General features: G+C 49.7%; 4 protein-coding genes across 4 annotated transcripts; 1 reads left to right on the top strand and 3 right to left on the bottom strand.

Moving 5' to 3' along the window:
- Positions 1-35: 35 nt before the first annotated feature.
- Positions 36-799, bottom strand: BO88DRAFT_275804 (uncharacterized protein). The gene has a single exon (XM_025702389.1). The coding sequence runs from the start codon at positions 745-747 to the stop codon at positions 127-129; it is 621 nt and encodes a 206-aa protein (XP_025563934.1). The 5' UTR covers positions 748-799; the 3' UTR covers positions 36-126.
- Positions 800-2,250: 1,451 nt separating this feature from the next.
- On the bottom strand, positions 2,251-3,630 carry BO88DRAFT_487557 (uncharacterized protein; the record flags this gene model as incomplete). The annotated part of the gene is made up of 7 exons (XM_025712550.1): positions 2,251-2,569; positions 2,618-2,713; positions 2,757-3,133; positions 3,178-3,251; positions 3,296-3,329; positions 3,382-3,401; positions 3,447-3,630. 7 exons carry the CDS (start codon positions 3,628-3,630, stop codon positions 2,251-2,253), a joined length of 1,104 nt encoding a protein of 367 aa, XP_025563935.1.
- A 541-nt stretch (positions 3,631-4,171) lies between these two features.
- Positions 4,172-6,159, bottom strand: BO88DRAFT_481778 (FAD-binding oxidoreductase). The gene is made up of 4 exons (XM_025712200.1): positions 6,059-6,159; positions 5,085-6,004; positions 4,731-4,951; positions 4,172-4,683 (listed from the first exon to the last, which is right to left on the bottom strand). Exons 1-4 carry the CDS (start codon positions 6,137-6,139, stop codon positions 4,409-4,411), a joined length of 1,497 nt encoding a protein of 498 aa, XP_025563936.1. The 5' UTR covers positions 6,140-6,159; the 3' UTR covers positions 4,172-4,408.
- A 1,920-nt stretch (positions 6,160-8,079) lies between these two features.
- Positions 8,080-10,734, top strand: BO88DRAFT_404461 (uncharacterized protein). The gene has a single exon (XM_025706622.1). It carries the CDS (start codon positions 8,228-8,230, stop codon positions 10,403-10,405), a length of 2,178 nt encoding a protein of 725 aa, XP_025563937.1. The 5' UTR covers positions 8,080-8,227; the 3' UTR covers positions 10,406-10,734.
- The last annotated feature ends 23 nt before the right edge of the window (positions 10,735-10,757 follow it).

Genomic DNA, 10,757 nt, shown 5'->3' on the forward strand with positions numbered 1-10,757 from the left:
AACATACTCTTCTTCTAAACGCAATATACGATACCCATCACTCTAGTCCCCCATCAAAGTACTAACTAGCAACAAAGCGTAACCTCCACCAAAGCAGCAAAACTTCCTTAATTTACTACCAACCCCTCAATCAAACCTCACAACCTCCATCCCCATCACCAGCTCCCTCAACTCCCCCTCCGCAGGATACCTCTCCACAAGCCCTCTCAACTCCACCTCAATCTCTGCCCACACCATCTCATCCACGCCCGTTTTCCTCCTAGAATACAAGCTTATCCCCGCCGGCGTGAACATCGACTTATTCGCAAAGACAAGCAGCCACTCACCATTGTCTGCTCCGCCCCATCCCAGAATCTCCCACTGCGCACTCACCATCCGCAGCCATCCGCTCCCCCGCCACTCCATCTGAATCGGACCAAGCTCTTTTCCGGCTAATATCGCTCGGTCCGTTCCGGTTGTGGTCTTTACTGAGGAAGAGGATAGCGTTTGGTAGGATGTCTTGTTCGTGAGGATAGGGGCGGGTGAGGTTGTAGTGGCTTGGGAGAGCGCGCTTAGGGGTAGAGTGTCTGGTGGTGTGTTGGTGTCGGCGGTTAGTGTGATTGTGGGGTTGCGTTTGTCGCTCCAGAAGGGACTGGAGGATCGTGTGATGTACCAGGTTCCGAGGATGTTGGTGGTTGGTAGTGGTGGTGGTGAATGTTCGGGGCTGGGGTGGTGGTGGTGGTGGTATTTTTTGGGAGCATGGATCATGATGGGGTTTGGTATTGGAGGTTGAGGGAACTTGGGAAGGGGTGGTAGTATCTAGAAGTGTAGGGATACGGAATTATGGATTGGCTTTATTGAAGCAGAGGGAATAGATGAGTATTTATATTACTACTACTGATAAAAATACCTTGGAGCGATTAACGTACATACCATGCACTCAGGCTCTTATGTTGTCAACATATTGACAGGCCTAGCCTGTTACCGAAGTATATGCGGGTTTGAAAAATACCTACTGTTTTACCCTCTCACTCGATGTTGTGCCGGTATGCATACGGTATGGACCCGATTCATTCTTCTCCACTCTATCCAGATCCCTGCCTCGATGATGACTCTCGGCTTGCAATGGCCCCGGCAAGCTGATGATGATGACGATAGCGTTGTTATACCACAGGAACATAGACTAGCTCCAAATGACAAGGCAAGTAATCTGTGTTTGATCTCCGTGAGTCTTAATCCCACAGTTCCTCTATCATTACTTCAGATGGACCCCCCACCGTAGTGCCTCTAGATAACTCTAGCCTCTCGGGCTTATGACCCCTAAGTCAGCTGGAAAGACACTCTATCCATGAGGCTAGGATCTGCGTCGTGCCAATACACCCTATTTCACTTGACCAAAGATTCTGGCATCTATGCGACTTAAGCGGAAGTCGATGCAGGGGGGTTTGTTTTCGCGTGTGGAGCACTAGAGTGTGTATAAGCAAGGTGTGTGGTTTTCACAAGATGAGCCAGCTGAGGGTAAGAGAGAACAGAGGTTGTACTCACCGCGTGTCAAAGAGTCAGAAGCCTCTTGCATTGAAGCAACCGAGACTTGATTGTAGTTCTTAGAAGACACGCTTGAGTTGAATCAAAATGAGTCGAGATGTTGAAGGATCCATTGCATCCAGTCGTCACGCGAAACACTTAAGCAGTAAGTACAGAAAACGAGGCTCTTTTTGAAGAGTCTGGGTCTGACAGACTAGTGTTGAACCTGAGTAGAAGATCACTATATAGCTGAGGGAGGGGTCGAGGTCACTTAACCTAGCCGTCTGTATGGAAAATCACACTAAGCTTCACAATGCCGGAGCGACCTTGGAAGTTTTCTTACCTGTTAAACATGGAATTTAAGTATCAACGTTGGGCGAAAAGAAAGACACGATCTTGAGATGATGTGCATCGGAAGTCATCCACCATAAGTTCGTTGAGCGGAAAGATATACGCTGGGCAATGAACGAGAATTCCAGAAGGCCTATATAAATGTATATAAATATTGGTGGGAATTCATACCAAGAGAAACTCCAAAACAATACAGTCTTCCATATATGAGATTCGAGTTCCGCTATCATAGACAGCAGAACAGAGCGCTTTGATGACTGAGGCAGCAATAACATGGAATAATCATGTGTCTGAACGACAATCTGCAATGAAGCAAGCTATAGATTAGGCTATCTCGATTCAAGTAAACGATGTAATACCATGTCATATTCTACAGAAAAACAAAGTGGTTGATACTCATCTATATCCATCCCTCTCTCTTTCCTGATGTACATCCGGCATCGTCTCCGTAGTGATCTCCACCTTGACATCTTTGAATATTCTAACTCCACTATGCATACTTCCTCCATTCTCGGCAAGCTCAATATCATCCTGTAGCTGCGTGAGACCCTCCTTTCGCCGGGCTCGGCTTCCACCAGTATAATCATAAGTGTAGCTGTGATAACGACGCGCAAGACTGCTGTTTTCACCGATCAAGCGAGGGGCGTAGCGGCGCAGGAAGTGGCGGAGGAAGGGGAGGCAGCTGCAGATGATGGCGAAGTTGGCTTCGATGTTGCTGCAACGCGATTAGAGTGTGTTGTTGTGATCGGAGTAAGGAACTTACATCCACAGGTCTGGTCGACCAATATTGTAAGTTGGGTCAGAAGAATTAAGAAAGGGGATCAAAGTGATTAGACGGATGATGCCGGTGACGAGAGTTCTATAAAGTCAGCAATGACACGGACTGGTGTGGGAATACTCACGCGCAGCCAACCAGAAACATCAGCAAGAGGCCTATCTTCTGTATCCCCGGCATGTTCAGTCCCAACACCGTTGGGATGGGTACCAAAATCAACGCAATATCGGAGATGATGTTCAACACGGCTGTTGCAACATACAGCGCGTATTGATCAACACATGTCCCTGTAACTGATATATCCCAACCTTTCTGAATTGGGTGGCAGCCGAAAATGAAGGCCAAGACGAGCGCAAAGCTGTAGCTACTGACCACAAACGCGATGCCGTATAGAATCCATTGCTGGTACCGTTTGTGACATAAGATGCGGTAGTAAAGGATAATCAGGCTGATTTTTGCAAGCGCAAGAGCGGGAACGTAGACAATGGCTGCGGAGAGAACGACCTAGATACATTAACTTTGATTGGTTCATTTTTCGAAGAACATACCTTGACATATACTTCATACACTGCAGGTGTCACATTCCAAAAGTGGACTCCCATGCCCCCATGTTTGTATCCATCTGACATATTAGTAGAGTTATAACCAATGACAATAGGCACTTACAGATGGAGCATGCTTGGGTGCCCACAGAGAACACCTGGAGCAAGATTAGTGGAATGGCTTCAATTCCAATCGCTGTGGCGGCCTACCCAAGCAAGGATAATAGACACTGTGAAAGTCAGATACACACTTCACCAGTGAGGCGCTAACATACCATCATCCCATCCAAACTTGTGCAGCAAATGTGCTTTGGTATACACTCGCAAGGCTAGGCAGCTAGTGCTGATGATTAAGCCCGCCGAAATCACCGCCATATTGGCCGTATACAAATGGCGATGCGAGTAGTCAAAATCGTACGTCTCCCCGGGGGGAGGGTCCGCCATTGTAATAATGGCCATTTTCAAGTGGCATTGAAGGCCAAGAGGCTCTCACTAAGCCTCACACTTTCATAAAGTGTAGAAGGGTTCCAGAAGGGAGCTTATACTCTATGAGGTGCCCCTGAGGCATGGAACCTAGTGGACGGCACAGACAGAATAGAGAGAAAGAATTTGTATTTCGGTCATTTTTCTTTTTCTTGCTTTTTCTCTTCATGTACAAGCGTATTGTGTGCGCTCAATGGATTCAACACGGAAGGTGCTATCGAAAGCTTATGCACGCTCTCCCAAGACGACAAGGATATGCGCATCCTTCATTATTTGTGGCAAATTGGACACCTGCCGTAACAGTAAATTACTATGATTATCGATGACAAACCAGCCAAACTTAGAGCTTTTCCGGTGCATGATTAGTGTCATCCTTGTGGAGCGGAATACTAAATCGCGACCAGCCGTCCGTCCAGGCCAAAGCCTGGCCGTCAAGAGGCCCGAGAGTCGGGGGGAGTAGGAGTGAAAAGGATCGGTGGTGGAGCCCTAAGTACGGAGTAGAGGCGAGCGAACGATCAGACCGTGCTAGTTCGGATCGCGTTGAAACGGCTCGTGCTGGCTTCAATTTCGGCTCCACTGCGATGCGGGTTGCCTGCGCCGCAATTTGAGAAGCACTAATTCCGCGTCGAAAATGGCGCGGCCTAGCAAGGCGAAATGAGGGGGTGGGGTATGTCTTCTCGAAGCTATTCCATTCTTTTTGTGCTCTACTGTAACTTGCTTCCACGAGTCGTAAATTTTTGTAACTCAATGCTGCTTACACCTGGCTGATCTTGAAACCACCTGGAACCTGTACCTGGAAGACCCCATCTGGATCATACTTTTTGGCCACGCGAGTGATGAATCCGACATTCTCCTCACCATAACCCTTGAGAGGGTTTTGCGACTTGTCGGCGTAATTGAGGTAAATGTACTCATTGTGCGCCCCAATCGACTTGGCGTACTCGTCAACCTCCTCCAGGATCGACTGGCCAAGACCGATGAAAAGATCGTCGTCCCTTGCATCATCCCAAGCGTAGTCGAATAGTATTTCTGCAAACGGATTAGTGCTGCGCTAGGAACAAGGTCGGGTCACATACGGATCAGGTTCTCATCAAATCGCTCCAAGCCCAGAACATTGCCACCCTTCTCCACGCTGTGCTGAGCGAAAAGCTTAGGCCAAGGCTGGATAATAACATCCATGGCCCAGTAGTCACTCTTGACATGCGACTTGGCCTTTTCGATGTTGTTGTTGTGAAGGTCGATCGCCTTGCGAAGGACTTTGATGTCGTTCCTGTACGTACCGGTTGTAAAGATATCCCTGAGTTGTGATTTGTTAGCGACCCAAGCAACAAGGACCGACTTTGGCACAGCCGTCGTCGACCTCCTCAGAAAGATGACCTCTTCAAGGGAAAAGACGACCAAAAATGGCTATCTATCATGGACTGGCTTACCGGTAGCCCGCTGCCTGGACCAGCTCCTGCGTCAGGTTGTAAATCGTAGCAAATCGCATCGTGTCAGTGATGTTTGGAATACTCGTAAATTCATGGAAGGCGGGTGCAAAGGCAACAGGCTTGGTGTATTCCAGAGCATCGGCAATGATGTTCTGCCCGGTGGTTGAGCTGTACTCCCACATCCCGATCCAGGATGCGTAGGGGTCGTTGTGAATGTTGTTGGTAAAGTTTACTGCGGCCGAGAGCTGTCGGTCGGTGGTCGAATTATCGTAGACGACCAGTCCACCCCAAAGCCCATCATGAGGCAACGTCTTGAGGTCATACTTGGTGACAACTCCAAAGTTGATCGATCCACCCTTCAACGCCTTGTAGAGATCAGGATGGCTAGTCCGGTTGGCATTGACGATCGATCCGCTGGCAAGAACGACTTCAAAGTTCTCGACGTTGTCACAAGCGAAGCCTACACGTGCAGTGTAGAAGGTATTTCCACCTCCGATCAGGAACCCACCCACGCCAACTGGTCCACCGCGTCCTCCAGGCACAGTGACTCCATAGGGATCAAGAGCTTTGTAGACCGCCTGCCAGCGCGATCCCGGCTGGATAGATGCAACGCCTTTATCCTTGTGGTATGTGGTGCTATTCATCATAGACAGATCGATGGTAACACCCTGCCCGATATCTGCTGCACCAGGCCAGGTGGTATGGCCACCACTGCGCACGGCAAATGGGCATTGCGTTTCGCCGGTTTGGGTCAGAGTCGAGACAATGAGCGAGACATCCTCCGTAGAGTGTGGCTGCACAATACACGTAGGATCGAGCTGAACATTGACCGCAAAGTAAGATGACACGGACTCATTGTATGCCGTGCTAGTAGGGTAAAGGACTTGGTTACGCAGGGAGGTTGCTTGCAGAGCAGCGCACTAGGTGACAAGGCTATTAGTACACTCACTAAGAACTGAAACCGAAGCACATACACAAAGTTGCGTAGAACCAAGCCCGAGGCTGGCCTCGGGCAGAATGCTAAGAACAGGGACTGCCGCACTAGAGACCTTCATTTTCAAAAGAACGCTTGAGAGAATTTTTTCCGTCAGCAGCGTCCCTCAAGATGGCTACAGTCTCATGATATAAGCCAAAGACCTGCAGCAAGCGGGCCAGGGAATATTCCTGCCATTAGTGCGTCTCCGTTGCGGAGTTCCTTGCCCGTACTTTGACATATCTGGAGTGATCCCGCGTCACAACGAAGTACATGGCTAGTTGGCTACACGGGGCAAGTCAACCCGTATGGCACGATTGGAATTGGAGTCGCCATGGACGGAGTGTGTAAACTGTAAAGTTATCCTGTGGAGCAGGTTGTATGAAGCGAAGGAGTTCGTGTACGAATACCTACACGAGCATGTCGATCAATTACCGTCTGCGTTGTAAGACATGCTGGCAGGCCCAAATTGGCGATTGCACCGGTGGTTCAGATTGTCTACAGAGTAAGTAATAACTAACCGAGGCTTGATTTGGCGGCTGGGCGGCCCGGTTAGTGGGTCTCTCCTTGACAGGCACACTTCCTTCGCTGTGGAGCTCCCTTATATAGTGGGAAAGCTAGTTGGCAGCGTACTAGATTTTAGCGTTGTCAATCGACGGAGGGAAAACCAACCCGGAGAATCAGACAGCCGCCTCGCCAGTATCTTCGACATGGAAACATTATGAGAATAGCGAAAATGAGGGAATCTTCGAATGCTTCAAGGTGTAGGTCGAACAGAACAAGGCCTGAGGATGTTTCCTGTGAATGCGCGGTGCAGGGATAGGAGCCACTAAAGACACAAAACACTACCTAAGCACCTTGCTAACAGGGTCATGGCAGTTTGCTCAATGAATAGGCGTTAGCTTGCGCTCCGGACGCCTTCTGCATTCATTACCCCTCTATGGGTTCCACCATCACCGTCGCATCTCCGAAGTTCAGCCAGCTCTCGCCTTCTCACCGGGCCAGTCATTTCAACCGCTTTCTACGATTCTCCACTTGGTAATCGAGTCTGCTGTCTGGACTCAAAATGATTACCGGATATAACCTGTCTATTTCGAATTTTCTTTTATTGGCAAAATCCCGTGTGTTGTATGGCCGGATGCTGATGGGCAGAATGCTATTATATAACCACTTATTGCACACGAGGCCGGAGATAACTTGGCGACATATGGCAGATGTAAATCTGTGGCAGTAGTAATGAAACGCGGTCGAACGTTTTGGTTGATCCAGTAGCAGACTTGATATAGCGGAAGACTAGGTAAGTGAGTCACTTCTCTCCCTTGTCTGGTCCATCCTGATTACGAGGATGTTATACATCTTGTTGTTTAAGATATTTGCCTTGTTGCTCAAGACAGACTAAACGAAGTGGCTAAAGGGTAGGCCTCTTCGACTTTACATCGTGGATGAAGTTGATGTAGCATCGTAATTTGTAGCTGTGATCCTTATATGAAAGTCTGGGCTCTTCCTTTGGTGAGCCAGAATGGAATTTGTCATGAACACATTATCGTGCCGCTGTTCATCCGACCAATCCTGGAGGGCGAGCTAGTTGGAATCAGCCTTATCGGCTCTTTATCGTTTTATCCAGGCTTTGAAGCCACCCAGCACCTAGCAGGTACGGTTCTTTGGATTACACGTCCTTGTTGATTCCGGAACTGGAGTGGTATAAGTCTCATAGTGGTCGCAGATACAGACTGTCCCGCTGGCACTGTCGTTGTCGTTACCGATGCAGAGCTTCAGAGCTGACAGGGAAGCTAGAGTGAGCTGAAGATGTTGTCAACAGGAGAGTATCTGCAATTTTCTCGGTGCTAATCTCAAAGACTTAACCAGGATGATGCCAATATTGGGAATGGAATCCAGCCTATGGTGTTGAGATGCTCCGTCGCGGAATGAATCCGAGCGGCACGCGGCGGGGAAACAAACAGTGCAAACACCGCATCTTATCAGAAAACTTTCCATCCCAACTGCGAAAGTTGATCAGTCAACTGCAGACGCCCCGGCCTTGTACCTGTCGCCGGTGCCGCAATGCTCTCCTGATTATACGGGCGCGCGAGAGAGAAGGGAATGAGTTCGCCATCTTCCCTAATCTTATGCCTGTGGTGCGATTGCCTCTTGGCCCTCTTTATCTTCGATCATGAGCAGCCCAACTCCATATGAACCAGACGAAGACGACGACGACACATCGGAATACAAGCTCAAGATCAAGCGTTCGCAAACAAGCGCCCCGTTACCGGTTCCTCCGTCAACTGGTCCCACTTCGTCGACACCAAATCCACCCGTGCAAACGTCGAAGACGGAACGCAGATCCGCAAGAGGCACGCGGGCCCAGGCGCTAGAGGATCTACAATTATCGCTATCGAAGGAGTCTGCGGAGGCATACTCCAGCGTGCTTGCGGAAATCATCGAAGATCATGCGCCCGTCCCTACAATCAGCGGTGGTGAGAACCACATTACAACGCAGAATGGAATCGTGACCTGGACCCCGAAGGAAAAGGAGGTACTATATCATGTTTTGGATAGGAAGAGCAAGGACGGGATTCAGGAAATTTCCCGTCAGCTGGGCTCGAAATCTGAGCTCGAAGTTCAGGAGCATTTGAACCTGCTCCATACGGGCCTGGAAAGACAGCACCTGAAGGATCGTCATACTAGGACAATTATTCTAGGTGAAGTGCCCGCAGCAGCTGAAATAAGCAAGGACTGCTGTGATGAGCTCGACCAATATGCTGAATTGGTTTCGATGGAGGAGCAGTTGGCAGCAGATGTCGCTGGAAAGCAGAAGCATCACGACCTGTGGATCATCAATTCGGAGACAGCAGAAGCGCTTTCGCAGGAAGTCAAGTCCCAGGGCGCCGACCCAAGTGCTAGCTCCAGTGCGCATCTTACGGCTGAGCTCTTCAATATGAGAAAATGGATCCGACTGTCAGAACGCTTCTTCATGAATTTTGGTGGTGCACGATTGGAAGACAACTGGACCAATGTAGCCTTCGCGGATGAGACACCGTCCATGACTGCCGATTCGTTCGCGGACTTCTACGCATTGACGATCAGTCTGACACGCCGTCTTGTTCAGTCATCTCTTTTCTTCGCAATGTCAAGGCTGCGCAACATGCGACAAACTGGCAATCAAAAGGCGAACGTCGTGAGGTCTCGCGATGTTAAGACTGCGCTGGACGTGCTCAACATGCAACGGGACCGTTCCGACTACTGGGTCGGGCTGGCGCGGCGATGCAGTTTGAAGGTTGAAGATTCTCGTCATCGAAAGGGGTGGAAACCAATACACATGGAGCACGATGAGGTAGAGGATATCTTGTCTGGGAAGATACCTCTGGAATCAGAGTCGCGTGAGAGAAGTGCCTCGAGGGGAAGATCGGGAAGTCGTGCTCCAGAGAACACGGATGTTGAGGACCCAGATTACAGCGACGACGAGTCTGACTACTCCTCCGCGGCATCATCCGTGCTCTCTTCGCCTATGTTGTCTCCGGTTGAAGAACAGTCAACGGATCCAGAGGACGACCATGCTGAACAGGTTGATGGTCAGATGAGCCGTCTTGAGGAAGTGGGCCTATGGAAGCTCATTGGTGAGCCACCCCCACGACCCCTCGAAACCCAAATGCAAAATTATGAAGCGCAAGATGCTGTCCCACGAAGGCCGGTTGGCCAGCGCAAGACAAAGGAGGACCTGGTGGATTGGCGCGATAGGACGTTTTATCGCAGCGAATGGGAGGAATACGGGCATGATCTTGTGGACCTGTACGATGAGCTTTCAGAAAACCGGCGGAAGAGGCGACGTTTCGACCAGGCGGATACAGAGCTTACAGATCGGTTGATATCGACTCCTGATCAGCCGCGTGCCGGCCTTTCTGATAATCGTGTTATGGAGAATGACAGCGACTATGCGAACGATGGAGATGACTACGATGAAATGCAGATGGATGAGCCGACACCATCTAAATCTGAAATCGAAGAGTCTCCAGACAGAGAAGGTTCCTCCTCACAGGGCGAGAGTCCTATATCCGAACATGCATCTCGCCTGATTCAAGAGCTTGGAGGTCATCCAGAAGGGCATCCGCCACGAAGAGACCTGAGATCAGGCGTTATGCTAGTCCCTTCCAAGGCCACGGAAGCAGATAGTCCTCCACGTCGTCAACTTCGCGGGGCGATCAAGCCTGAATCGGATAGTGAAGCAGCGTCTAGTACTGACGACAATCTACCTGAGCCACACACAGCCTCGTCCGAGGACGAGGAGAGCGATGAGGGCGAAGTGCCATTGTATTCCCACCCAATGAGCCCAGCCGATCCGGTGTCGGACTGATCGATCCTGCACGACTGGGTATCACAAATCGGTTGCTCTATGCCGGTCCGTTTCTGTATGAATATTTTCGATTGCTTCATCCAGGTCTTTTGTATATAATGTCTCTCGGGATACCTACTTGCATGTTTATCTAGATACCTCGCCAAGGCGGCTATAGACTTTTTTTGAATACGAATTCAGCTACAATCCAATATATGCGACTTGCATCGTATGGACGGCGCGGCTGGACGGTGATGAGTCTCCGTCTCATATGGAAGCAATACAGCCAGTTCACACAATAGACCTTGGCAGTGAAGGAAGAAAGAAGTAGATGCATTCTCTCATCTTATAGCGGTCGATGAAAAAGAAAAAA

Source organism: Aspergillus vadensis (assembly GCF_003184925.1).
Source record: "Aspergillus vadensis CBS 113365 unplaced genomic scaffold BO88scaffold_9, whole genome shotgun sequence".
Lineage (NCBI taxonomy): Eukaryota > Fungi > Ascomycota > Eurotiomycetes > Eurotiales > Aspergillaceae > Aspergillus > Aspergillus vadensis.

Excerpts from the sequence above, each read along its gene's own strand:
- BO88DRAFT_481778 (XM_025712200.1), bottom strand. The coding sequence starts at position 6,139 with ATGAAGGTCTCTAGTGCGGCAGTCCCTGTTCTTAGCATTCTGCCCGAG. Across the intron at positions 6,005-6,058 it reads TTGGTTCTACGCAACTTTGT|TGCGCTGCTCTGCAAGCAAC; the intron begins GTATGTGCTTCG and ends CTTGTCACCTAG. Across the intron at positions 4,952-5,084 it reads GTCCAGGCAGCGGGCTACCG|GGATATCTTTACAACCGGTA; the intron begins GTAAGCCAGTCC and ends ATCACAACTCAG.
- BO88DRAFT_404461 (XM_025706622.1), top strand. The coding sequence starts at position 8,228 with ATGAGCAGCCCAACTCCATATGAACCAGACGAAGACGACGACGACACA.
- BO88DRAFT_275804 (XM_025702389.1), bottom strand. The coding sequence starts at position 747 with ATGATCCATGCTCCCAAAAAATACCACCACCACCACCACCCCAGCCCC.